The 14,410-nt window shown below is 34.7% G+C and overlaps 1 protein-coding gene across 2 annotated transcripts in view; it reads left to right on the top strand.

Moving 5' to 3' along the window:
* LOC149773642 (serine/threonine-protein kinase 40-like) overlaps positions 1-14,410 on the top strand; it is a 59,721-nt gene that overhangs the window by 32,543 nt on the left and 12,768 nt on the right. For both annotated transcript variants that reach the window (XM_089946232.1, XM_089946231.1), the window contains exons 6-8: positions 3,655-3,823; positions 7,142-7,286; positions 9,298-9,417. In XM_089946232.1, the coding sequence (XP_089802358.1) occupies positions 3,655-3,823; positions 7,142-7,286; positions 9,298-9,417 (434 nt within the window). The remainder of the gene's footprint in view (positions 1-3,654; positions 3,824-7,141; positions 7,287-9,297; positions 9,418-14,410) is intronic.

Raw genomic sequence — 14,410 nt, 5'->3', positions numbered from 1 at the left:
TCATTAATTTACATGAATAATGTTTAAATTTAACATTCTATTTAGTGAAGAAGCGAATTCTTATACTAAAATAATTATTTTGTCACAACAATAATTCACAGGTGATACAACAGAACATGTAGGACTTTTCTTGTTTAGAAGAAATGAAAATCGAAGACATAATGTAAAAATCAGGAGTTATCTGCAAAAATCAGAAGATATGAAATCGGGAGGTAGGCATGGAGCGACCCCAAAAATCAGTTTTTTTCCCTCCTGGCATAAAAGTTGACAGGTATGGTGTAAGGTCGCTTACATCAAAGCAAACTACAAATCAGCTTTTACGGCATTAGCATAATGTTCGAAGCATTATTTTCAAAACTTTATTATTGTATTTTGGATATCATTAAAGTTTAGCGCAATGGTGCCCATGATTCAACTCCAATGGATGTATTTAATTCAGCGCGTAATCAATGTACATGTGGTGGTGCCATTATGTAAATACGTTCATTAGCCTTATTGCGAGTGTTGAATCGAACCGTATTGTTTGTTTCATTGTGTTGTCATACTGGGATTACAGTTTAATGAGTTTAGGTATTTACAGTTTCAAAGCAAAGTAAAAATGTAATTACCGGTGCACTGATATAAAAAATATCCAATGCAATAATGCATAAATAAACAGTAATCGAGTCAGAAGGGAGAGGTAGTGTTACAGCAACTCACGATTGCTAAATTCTTGTCATCGTTCAATCAAATTATACACAAATGTAAATTAGGCAGAAACATTAAGAAAACAGAAAATTAAATTACTTTTCAAGCAAGTTTATACCATTTCTTTTTAATAATCCTGCACGACAACCTCGAGATAAGTATACATTTAATTTTTTTAAATAAAAGTTTGCCTAAACAAATGCATTTAGAACTTACCTTGTGCATCTTGAGAGGCCTCAGAGTTGTAAGTCAGCTTGTACGTGGGTCATGCACTTTTTCGTGTTTATACCTGTTCAGTTTGGGGGTCGGCTTATACGTGAGTAGGCTTATATGCGAGTATATATGGTACGTAATGGATGTACTAGGTCTGTATAGGTACATAATAGATGTACTGTGTGTATATATAATGAATGTACTAGGTCTACATAGGTACACAGTGGATGTACTAGGTCTACATAGGTACATAATGGATGTACAGAGTCTGCATAGGTACATAATGGATGTACTAGGTCTGCATAGGTACATAATGGATGTACAGAGTCTGTATAGGTACATATTGGATGTGCTAGATTGTCATTGGTACATAATGGATGTACTAGGTCTTTATAGGTACATAGTAGCTGTACTATGTCTATATAGGTACATAATGGATGTACTAGATCTGTATAGGTACATAATGGATGTACTAGGTCAACATAGGTACATAATGGATGTACTAGGTCAATATAGGTACATAATGGATGTACTAGGTCAGCATAGGTACATAATGGATGTACTAGGTCTGTATAGGTACATAATGGATATACTAGGTCTTTATAGGTACATAATAGCTGCACTATGTCTATATAGGTTCATAATGGAGGTACTAGGTCTATATAGGTACATAATGGATGTACTAGGTCAACATAGGTATATAATGGATAGAGCTAGGTACCACAGTTTTTTTTAGCTCAGTATACCATTGCATTTCATAATGTACCACCATATTTATCATAAAATACCACAATTGTTGTAGGGACTGAAAGGAAAAACTCACAGAAAAAATAATAATGATTTCTTTGGTAAAGGAAATTTTCTTTGAGTGACAATAAAATACATAATCTTTGGGAATACTATGGTATATTTATTTTTCTGGGTCTTAGTGTTCATGGTTTGAAAAAGACATTTTCAGGGATACTTCAGTTCTTTATTTTACTGTTAAAGTTTGCATATTTGTAGGTTTTTAATTTCATGTTTTTGCCTGTCGAAGGTTGCGTACTTTTAGTATTTAATTTCATGGATTAACCTCAATGAATAGCTCAGATATAAAAAAAATACCAAAAAGAAATCTGTGAGGACAATAAATGGCAGCCATTTCAATAATTAAAACAGTTAAGATATATCACTTAGGAGGAGCTGGTACAGGTAGCAACACTAAGCTTCTAATTGGTTATCAAAGTACATGTATATGATCTCTTCTGTAAAACACTGTCCATAAAGATGCACCTTCAGTTACTTCCTGATGTGCATAGCATTAACACAGTGGTCTAAGAATGATAAAAATCAACATCAGTTAGGATAATGCTATCATTTCACATGTTTGGATAATGTTATCATTTCACATGTTTGGATAATGTCATCATTTCACATGTTTGGATAATGTTATCATTTCACATGTTTGGATAATGTTATCATTTCTCATGTGTGGATAATGTTATCATTTCTCATGTTTGGATAATGTTATCATTTCACATGTTTGGATAATGTTATCATTTCACATGTTAGGATATATCATCATTTCACATATTTGGATAATGTTATCATTTCACATGTTAGGATATATCATCATTTCACATGTGAACCAAACATTTGACCAGCTACCCCTTGTTCAGTGTGATAAGCAAGCATTGTCAGTATTTGATGTGTTCAGAGCCCATCAAGATGTAAAGATGCTAACTAGATTGAAAAACAATGAAATATTCCTTCACCTCATTTAGAAACTACTGTCAACCAATAGACTCTGATTTAAACATCGTCAGCTAGCTGATAATAGCAGCTCCTGCGGAAATGTTTGAAAGATCGGACCTAATTGTCCATGGCTTTGAGAATAGTGGACTTGTTTAAATCAACAATTTCAGGATTATTCACCTGACAAACACTTGTATGTACCATCTGACAGGAGTGATGTGTTGCTAATTCAGTGATATTACCTGAAAATTAATGAAGTGTGAACTTCAGTTCTTGGCCATAATTAGTGTATATACATGGTGTTTAATTAATAATTTAGCCTGGTACAATAGTTTTAATAATTTGCTGTCATGGTGCTCATTTGAATTAAGCATGCATAAATAAAATGAATTATGCTATCATGAGGACATAAATTATTTGATGACTGTTTTACTTAAGTCTGTTTGAATATGCATCAAGTCTAATTTTCATTTAAGGTATAAATTTCTATTCTTTCTCAAAATTTTCAGTAACTAAAGATTTTAAATACCTTTAACTTTTCCTTGTTTCTTTCTATCCTTTGTTTTCTGATAACACACTGATTTAAGACCATGAGTAGAAATTACACTTCTGGATACTGTATAGATATGTGTGCATCAGAACAATATAAAATGTTTTATAATTCTTTTTTTAGATGGTGAAAATAAAACATTCATGATAAAACCAACTATTTTAGCCAGATTACATAAATAATGTTGATTTAGCTGTGTTGATCTCTAGAAATTAAACACAGTAAAAAAAAGTAGGGGTGTTTTTTTCATAAGTGACTAATTTTTTGTTGGGTCTTTAAATTCATGGTTCAGGGAAACAATAAGATCATTAAAATTGATACCCTATGAAAATTGGTGACACTACATTAGTAGAATTTCTTATCAGTATGTTATTTGAGATGGTCATATGTTTGTTGTGTCAGTATCCTTGGGTATGTATATATCTTGGGAATCGTTCTTGTACTTCAAGATTATTTTTTTCTTTTTCCAGAAAAACATTGTCCACAGGGACTTGAAACTTGGTAACATGGTGCTGAACAAAAGAACGAGACGAATCCTGATAACAAACTTTTGTTTAGGAAAGCATCTTGTGTGTGAGAACGATTTACTAAAGGATCAGAGAGGAAGTCCAGCTTATATCAGCCCTGATGTCCTAAGTGGTAAATGAATATTGTTCTAACACATCTGTGAATTTAATGTGCTTTTTGATTGATTGACTTAAAAAATACATAATATACTGTTGGATTGCATTGTCATGACTTTCTTTTTAACATTATATTATAGAGTAGCAGGGATTTGCAAATCCACTTGCCCGATGCTTGGTACAAGCTCAGATTATGTTTGGGCAAGCTCATGTTTGCAAAACAATTGCCCATGGGCAAGTCTAAAAAATTGAGAGAGAGAGAGAGAGAGAGAGAGAGAGAGATATGAGATACAAGAATATTTGTTTATGCCAGTGGTTTGGCTAAAATACATAAAACACTTCCTCCTTGCTTGGGGGCCCCGAGTGGTCTAAAGCGCTCTCCATTATGGATCACTGCCATCTCACCTCTGTCTGCTTGGGTTCGAGTCTTGGAATCGGCCAATGTGGGTACGTGAGAAAGCTTGCCAGTAGCTTCTCAAGGGTCATTGGTTCTTTTCGGGGATTTCCCAGGTTCTTCCTCCACCATTAATACTGGCCGCCATATATAGCCTATCATGTGCTGCAAAATGGCGTTAAGCCCTACAACAACAACAACAACAACAACCTCCTTGCTAGCTATTTTATTGACAAGGCATCATGATCAGTTCCTAATGATGTATATTCTGCAAGTTTTGTACCCTGTGATCTCTCCACAATACATATATCAACACGTTTATTTAGTATTTATATGTATTACGTTATTCTTCTACTCTTATGTATATCTCTATATTTTGGTGACTCCTAGTACATGATTTTATCTAATTTTTTGTAATTTTTATTAATGGCTATAAATTGTACTAGATTTTGCCTTGGTGATGGGTCTGTTTTAAGGATATTAAAGAACACAAATGTGTAAGATCTATAAATAGCTGCTTATGTATACATCTTGACAGTTACTAATAATAGAATTATTAGTAAACATACTTATGAGATTCAGCCTCTTTCCCATTGGACAGATCCATCAGGTAGTATCTTAGAAGAATTAATTTCAATTGGATGAGTTAAGTCACATGAATAGATATTTGAAACATTAGAAAGAGTAGTAAGATCTGTCATTTGGGGGTATATTGTGAAATATAGTCATAATATAAAGTGTATATAAGGAGAGAATTGTGCAGTCAATATTCATTCCTATTTTTATAGTCATTGTAATTTGTTGTGTTCTTGTTGTAACATCAAGTCTGCAGGCGTGTTTTATGTTGTACTTAGTTAATATTTGAGAGGAAAAACATTTGTTTGGATAATCATGTTGGGAATAAATGTCAGTAAATAACATTTTCTAACGAAGTTCTTGCTTTCATGTATAAATTACTTTTATTTTCAATATATTAAGTCTCTGACAAATGTTTAAACTCCAAGCAATTTCAGCACACATGATATATGTACCAGTGAAAGCACTGTGCATTGCATCATTGGTTATTTTTGTGCATGTGAATGTGCATACATTCTAAGGTTACTTTAGGATCATAATAACAGAAGTTTTTATCATTAATTTTAACAAGAGTGTTATTTATTTAGAGGAAAAAACATGGTATCTATTTTTGTAAAATATTGATGTATTTGTAAAATACCAATGCTGTGTTTTCATTGCTAGTTAGAGTGAAATTTTGGCTCACTCTTGAGCACACCTATAAGTGTTAATTAAGGAATTTTAAGTTCACTGGAATTTGCTTCTCCATAATGAATTCTTTCATGAAACTATGCTTTTCATGCAGCAAGTATACCTTTCAACTGGTTCCTTCGCTATTCTTGATCACATTTGTTACTGAGTATGATAAATAAACTACTGATTAATGTTAGGTGCTTTATTTACATTACATGTACTGAATAGTGTTCAAAGAATCAATTTAAATGAGTTGACTAAGCACACAACCATGACTACTAGCTCTTAAACAGGTAGCATTTGCATGCCCTATAACTAGCCTTTACTTAATTTGACACAGAAGACTAATTAATGTCATAATAAATTGCAGGTCAGTGTTTAATTGATTGTAACAAAACAACAAATGCTTAATTTGGTTCTAATGGTATATTCACCGACATGATGACGGTTGATTAATACCTTTAACATTTGAATACAAGAGGGCGTATTGCATTTGTTTAAAGAAAATTTTAACTTAACTTCAGATTTCACCCTGCAAGACTTATTTAACTGGTATTTATGTCTTAAAGTATTCCCATTAGTAGGAATTACTGACATTTTAACTGCTTAATATTTTCATCATATATTTTTTACAGAATGCTGAGAAAATATTTTTCCATGAAAGACTAACAAAATGTATGATTTCTTATTAAGTCCTGTGAATTTCAGAATGTTGATTGTAAATTCTAAAATAGTAACTGCCATTTTCAACAGTAAAATCAGGTGTATAGCAAGGTTGAATTTTTCGTGTTCATGATTTTCTTAACTTCTACAAATAGCGGCCAATTGTTTTGGTATTTTATAAACATAAAATGTGATCCAAGCCAGACTTCATGTTAAAAAACAGGTTTGAGTTATCAGGATGAAAATTATCAGGGCATGAGTTATCTTGGCACAAGTTAATGTGGGAGAAGTGAATTTGCAAGTGAAAATATAGTTTGGATAATGCCAGGTTGGTGCCCAAAAATGCCATATTCATGGGTAATTTAGCCATGTATTAAATCTTGAGAGATTCAATGCAGGGTGCACTCCAGAGGGGAACGGGTGCTTATTAGGTAGGTAAGATGCAATGCCCCCCTCTAAAATGGGCTAGAGACAATACTGAGCACATATCAGAGTTTGAAAGCAAAGACAAAGTAATCCACAAAACCAGTTTTCCACATTTCATCATTGGTTAGGTAGATCATATTATAAGATTGATTCCATTTACATGATGATGTAATTTCATGGATTGCAAACATGGTGTTATAATAGGGTTTACTTATATGCACTTCAGTTTCTTTTGCTTTGCTTGTTTTTAATGACACGTCGAATGCATTAATGGTTATATCATGCCAAGGAAATGGGAGCACATTAAAGGACACATTAAAGTAGCTGACCTGGACTGGCCTGGGTTGCACTTATTTTGAAAGTTTCTAAGATAACATTGTTTGAATTGTGTAATGGTAGCTGCAGTTACCGTGTCTATAATTTCAGTTCCTTAAATTATTCACTTGAAACGTTTTAAATGTCCAATAGCACTAAAAGTAACAAAAATGCATTTAATTTAGTGAGATTTAGATCAGTTATGGTTTTGTTTTTATAAATTGATCCCAATAAAAAAAAAATTCTATGAAAATTTAATATTTATTTTCTTTTCACTTTATTTACCAGGCAAACCATACCTGGGAAAGCCAAGTGACATGTGGGCTTTAGGAGTAGTTCTGTTCACCATGCTATATGGCCAGTTTCCATTTTATGACAGTATTCCACAGGAACTTTTCAGAAAGATTAAGTCAGCAGAATTTAGACTGCCACCGTAAGACAACTTGAATTTTTCACCAGTTTCAGCAGATTTTGAATTTTTATATGAGAAAAATTATGTAAATCATCAGTTTTTGTAAAGAAAAGCAGCAATCCATTGCAAACACTTTCCATATTATGACAGTTTTTCTCAGAGTTACTTTTCAGGTAGATGACATCAGCATATTTGAAGGCCACTGTAAGAAAATCTTTCGTAAATTTGAATAAGTTTACATTGTGAACATGAGAAAATATTTTGTATAAAACATCCACTCTTAGCATTATAATCTCAACAATCTATTATAATCATGCCTGTCTGCGTTGGTTTGAGTCTAGGATTCGGCCAATGTGGGTATGTGAGAAAGCTTGCCAGTAGCTTCTCGTGGGTTGGTGGTTCTTCCCAGGGTTTTCCTCCACATTAATACTGGCTGCCATGCATAGCCTATCTTGTGCTGAAAAATAACGTTAAACACAACAACAACAACAACGGCATAATTACACTTACAAATTCTTCCACTAGTTGTGATGAGGAATTTTTTCTCTTTTTTTATTTTTTAAAATTTTTTTATTTATTTTTTTGATACATAATTGATTAATGGATTTATGTTATTGTCATACATTATTGAGTCAGACATATAGTGTCTTATTGAAAATTTTGCTTACCTTATTTGCTGGTGAATAAGTCGATGTACAAGTAGAAGTTGCATATTTTGTAAACTTTCCACCCTTCATCTATATTTAAGTCGATGCTTAGAATCAGTTGAGGCCAGATCGATACCTTGGCTTGGTCTTGTTCGTTCCACATAGTATCGCAAATTTTATCTTATCTATGACTCAGTAAATTTTCAGATCAGCATCATTAAATGTAGCTAAAAGCACCTTATTTGCTTTACACAAAGTATTTTAATGAATTAGGTACTTTTAGCTACATTAAATGACACAAATTTCTTTAATGGGCCAGAGCAATAACGTCAGATTTATCGTACATCTGCATCAACCACATATCTAACTTAACATGTTTCAATTCAATCTTCCAACCAGTGTATGGGGGATCCTGAGTGGCCGAGTGGTCTTAAGCACTCTCCGTTACGGATCACTGCCATATCAGCTCAGTCTGCATGGGTTCAAGTCTTGACCAGTGTGGGTATGTGAGAAACTTGTGAGTAGCTTTTCGTGGGTCAGTGGTCCTTTCCAGGGTTTTCCCAGATTCTTCCTCCACCATTGTTACTGGCCTCCATGTATAGCCTATTGTGTGCTGAAAAATGGCATTAAACCCCACAACAACAACCAGTGTATGAAGAGAAGTGATGATTTAAATTCCAAAATAGGGACAAAAGGAAAAAAGTAAACCTTATTTACAGTGTTTAATGGACAAGAAAGAAAAAGTGAAACCTTATTTTCAATGCTTAATGGACAAGCGAGCAAAAGGCAAACCTTATTTACAGTGTTTAATGGACAAGAGGGAAAAGCGAAACCTTATTTACAGTGACCAGACTGAACATTTTAATGTTTTAAATGCGAATACCAGACTGAACCATTTTGATATTTTCACAGTGAATCTAGACTGAACCATTTTGATGTTTTTACAGTGAAATATCAGACTGAACCATTTTGATGTTTTCACAGTGATTATCAGACAAACATTTTGATGTTTTGCAGTGAATTTGGACTGAAATATTTTCATGTTTTCACAGTGAATTCAGACTGAACCATTATAATGTTTTCACAGTGAATCCAGACTGAACCATTGTGATGTTTTCAAAGAGAAATCAGACTGAACCATTTTGATGTTCTAACAGTGAATCCAGACTGAACCATTTTGATGTTTTTATAAAGAAATAAAACTGAACTGTTTTCGTGTTTTCAGAGTGAATTCATATGCACCATGGGTCAGTTGTATCAAAAAAATTATTTTTAAGTATATGTACATATACTGTACTGCTGTTATTGTTATTAATAATAATAATAATATTATTATTATTATCATTATTATTATTATTATTATTATTATTATTTGTCTTTTGCAGTGATGTTCGAATCTCAGAGAGAACTAAGTCCATTGTTTGTAAATTATTGATCATGAACCCACAAGACCGCATGACAGCCTCACAAGTTCTAGATGCTCTTCAATCTGTTATTGCATCATGGTAAGTAACTGTTATCCCAATGTGTCAAAGCAGTACAGATTAAGGCTGTCCCCATACAGTATCATATTAATGGAATTATCATTCAGTTATGCATCATGGTAAGTAACTGTTATCCCACTGTGTCAAAGCAGTAGAGATTAAGGCTGTCCCCATACAGTATCATGTTAATGGATTGGCATTCAGTTATGCATCATGGTAAGTAACTGTTATCCCCATGTGTCACTGTGTCAAAGCAGTACAGATTAAGGCTGTCCCCATACAGTATCATGTTAATGGAATTGGCATTCATTTATGCATCATGGCAAGTAACTGTTCTCTGCTAGTGTCAAAACATTACAGATTAAGGCCCTCCTCATTCTGTAGTGTGTCAATGGAATTATCATTGAGTTATTGCTTTTGTGATACAAAAATTGTCCACCTAGGGTCTGTATCATATTGTTTTAGACCTCCACCCGACATGGCTTGTACTAGGGGCTAATATTGGGTTAGGGTTAGGGTTACCCAAAGGTAACATGGCATGTACTATGGGCTTATATTGGGTTAGGGTTAGGGTTACCCAAAGCTAACAAAGTATGTACTGTGGGCTAATATTAGGTTAGGGTTACGATTACCCAAAGGTAGCATGGCATGTACTGTGAGCTAATATTGGGTTAGGGTTAGGGTTACCCAAAGGTAACAAGGCATGTACTTTGGGCTAATATTGGGTTATGGTTAGGGTTACCCAAAGGTAACAAGGGATGTACTGTGGGCTGTTATTAAGCTAGGGTTAGAGTTACCCAAAGGTAACAAGCCATGTACTATGTGCTAATATTGGGTTACGGTTAGGGTTACCCAAAGGTAATAAGGCATGTACTGCGGGCTGATATTGGGTTAGGGTTAGGGTTACCCAAAGGGAGAAAGGTATGTACTGTGGGTTAGTATTGGGTTAGGGTTAGAGTTAGAAATATTTAATGGATATTTTTTAAAAAGTGATAATTATTTGAAACTGTGCTATTTCTAGTAAAAATGTTCAGTATGTGAGAACTAAACCACATATACTGGTTGTCTGTCTGTTATTGAGTCCCTCAGTAATCATCAGTTGTTGCATTGTGATTTAGATTTTTTGTCATTTAGATTTTTAATGTAGCTTTAACAATTTTAGTCATGTCTACAGTGTGGCAGTTTTTAGTGTTGTCTCGCACTGGGACATCATGTTGCAGACATGTAGCATCATGTCCCAGCTGTCATATTATCATGACACCTGGCAGACCAGTCCTAACACTAACATTTTCATGCTCAACACCTAGCAAGGCAGCTGCTAGTGTCATTTTTATAAGCCTTTGTATTACTCAATTTAGATTCAAACCCACAACCTTCTGCATCTGAGGTGGATGCTCTAACCACTAACCACGCATGCCACCAGAGTGGTCAGTTGTTTCATTGACAAAATTGTTTTTGTTTGCTCATAAGTTTACAAAATACCAGTGAATGAAACCAATTTTTTCTTTAAAAAATTATTCGGTATTACTTACCTGATCATAATCCCTCCTAGGTGGCAGTTAGAGTGATCTCCCCATGACACAAGGGATTGGTGGCAAATACTGTGAATACCTCAGTTACTACTTCCACTTGTGTCACATTCTGAACAGGGTGACTCAACTGCTCCAGTGGCCTAGTGGTTAGAATGTCCACTTTGGATGCAGGAGGTTGGGGGTTCAAACCCTTTCCAAATCATACCAAAGACTTGTAAAAATAGTACTAGCAGCTGCCTCGCTTGACACTCAGCATTAAGAGGTTAGTGTTAGGACTTGTTGGCCTTGTGTCAGGATAATGTGTCTTAGCGGGACATAATGTTACTTGTCTATAGCATGATGCCCCAGTGCCACACCTATAAACTGTCACACTGCAGACATCGTAATGATATGACTGAAAAATTGTTAAAGCTACATGAAAAATTCAAAACACACACACAATACACTCGACAAAGTGACCTTGTAAAAGCCATTACCAGTTTCAAAAAGTACTATAATTAATAAGTTGGAGGAGGGAAGTATACTTCATCTAATATTTGCAACTTTTCTTTGACAACAAAGTTCCATCTTTGCATTAGTTTAACTTTGCCATCCTCACACATTTAAGCATGAATACTTACCTGTACGGTTTCCTAAGCATCCCTTCGCATTTTGGGGTGGGGCAGGTGGCTGCACAAAAATCTTAGTATACAGTATAATTTCCACTACAGTCAGATATAGACAGGTAAGTTTTATCTACCAATATAGTCATATTCGATGAATATACCTGTCATTTGGCCTTCCTACATGTAACATTGTTTTAATTGATTTTATAATATCTGCTTTGTAATTATCAATAGTGTTGCTTCAGTACCACCATTGTGTTGGCTGGCACTTATGCCATATTCCAGGTAAACATATTTGTTCAAGGTATAACTCTCCACAGACCCTGAGTTTAAAAGAAACATAAGCAGGTCTACAGCTACTTTTACAGTCTGCTCTATTTGTCTTACAAATTATATGATGGCAAGAGCTAATGTTGGAAAAATATGACTGACAATCATCCCAAATATGGAGTGTGTTCCAGTTGTCAAACTCTCAACATGCTGAAATTCTGTTTAGCATGGACTGAATGTCAATGGGCTACTGTTCTTGCGGCACCAAAGTTGAAGGCATAGAAACACATTTTGAAGATTCCATAAGTATCCATGCTGGTTCCATATCACTTGGTAGGAAGCAAGATAGAGAGCCTAAGTTACTATCTAGCTCATCAGATTCACCAACTGGTTACTTGAATCAAGCATCCCGTACCCCATTCTGACCTCATGAACTGAACTTCATACCGTATCTAACCCACTAGGCACTCACTGCATACAGTGCCCAGCTTGCTGCCTCAGTATTCAAGAGATGTTGCTGCTTCTTAAGAATTTGCCACTCAGACGGAGCCTTTTCTTAGTAACCACTTGTAAATTACCACATCTAACTCAAAACATTCTACGATTATAGAGAGCTACCATCCTTGACACTCCAGCTACATCACATGTAGCAAAAGATATGTCAGCCTCACCACCTGTATCCAAAGACAACAATGCTTGCTCTCATGTTCCTTTGTCATTATTAGATTTTATTATGGTGTGTGAAGACCTAGCCTTCCACACTTCATTTGAAGAAGTTACTGCCTTTTACCATCATTGTTCTGCCCTATACCATCTTCAAAAACACCTTGGACTAAAGCCTTGGCTTCAGTTGATATATTAACTAAAAAAGAAGAATCTACTTTCAAATTACTTCTGCAGTCAGGCAGAGTCATCGAGGTAAACCAAGCAGGCATAGGAAATACTAAATGAACTTCTTTACAGGTATAATAAATAAAGTGTCACATATATAACTATGAAGTGGACACTGAGATGAGATAATATAGAAAACTTACCTGTATGTATCCAGATGAAGTGGAAAATATACAGCAATATTTATTAAAAAAATTACACCGCACAGCAGATATGACTATAGCCATCATGACCCATGCAGGTATTTACTGTATTTCATGTATATTTTTTGTACCCTTTAATTTTTCATACACAATACAGTTATCAAAATAATAATTATTTAAATGTATCATAAATTTTTGTACATATCACTTTGTATTTTTCGAAAAAGCCATTATTTTATCTACTAAGAAGATTTATGTTTGCAAAAAAGATTTTAAAAAATAGCATATTGCCATTTTGTTTTTACAAAAATTAATAATTGTTGGTGAGAAAATACAAAGATTGATGCATAAGCATGGGTGCCTGCAGCATAAGTCAAGGGGGTCATGTGACCCCCCAAAATCATACTGCAAATATATATATATACAGTCAAACCCACTTATCTCGACCTCGGTTATCTTGACAACCCGCTTATGTCGAGCGTTTTGGTCCGGTCCCGAAAAAATTCTTCTTTGTTATGCTATTTTTTACCCGCTTATCTCGACCTCTGTTAAGTCGATAACCCGGTTATGTCGGGCATAAGTTTCGGTCCGAAGTAACATGTGGACCCGCTTAATTCGACGAAATGCAACTTTTTAACGTCAATCTCACAGAAATTGTACAAGAAATAGTCAGCAAAAGCGATCGATTTGTAGAAAATATGTAGTAATATCAGTCTGCTTTTGTTTACTCCGGTGCTGATCTGTAACGAACGATTCAAAAGCACTTACGTTTTCATACATATGCTCGGCACCGTCGACACTTGCCACAAACAATTTCATTTTTTTAATGCATTCAGCCATTTCACTGTAGCTTGGGATAGTGATAGGCTGATCATCATCATCATCATCATCATCATCTTGCTTGCATGATTGTATCTGCTTCGTTGTCACCGATTGGATTATTTCCTCATCAGTAAGTTCACCATAGGCATTGGCATCATCATCCACGTGAACATAATTAGAAAATTCATCCCGAGCAATGCCTATGGAGTCCGCAATCTCATCAGCCATCGCTTCAAGACCTATTTCTGATTGAGGCTCTTTAATTTCTTGTGCAATTAAACACTGCTGGTGAAATTCTTCATCAGAAATTTCCGGAAAAATACAATGGAACCAGCAGTTTTGAATGGTTTTCGGCGATACACTGTTCCAAGCTGCACGGGCATACATGATGGCGTCTAGCAGAGTTGGTTTATAGGATCGCTTTTCCTCATTTGCACTCACAGTCAATGTACATGTACATGTACATGTATTTTCAAAAACATTTATTGATCTTTATCTGCGAGATACTGTCATATATTAACCTGGATATAATACAATCTTGGTTATTTTGCACCTTACACCGCGTTATGCGTGAATGGCGAAGCCTGAAAGCAACGGTGGATGTTTCTCTCTCACTCTCTCGTTTGTGATTTTCTTTGATCCATTTTTCAATCTGATAACATATTCAAACCTCTGAGTACAACCAAACATGATTTGTTTTTCAATATTCACATCAATCATAAAAATGCGTCGTGTGTTATCTGACATAAGT

Source organism: Sinohyriopsis cumingii, unplaced genomic scaffold (genome assembly GCF_028554795.1).
Source record: "Sinohyriopsis cumingii isolate HCF-2022 unplaced genomic scaffold, ASM2855479v2 utg000622l, whole genome shotgun sequence".
Lineage (NCBI taxonomy): Eukaryota > Metazoa > Mollusca > Bivalvia > Unionida > Unionidae > Sinohyriopsis > Sinohyriopsis cumingii.
This window is presented reverse-complemented; position numbering and strand designations above follow the sequence as displayed.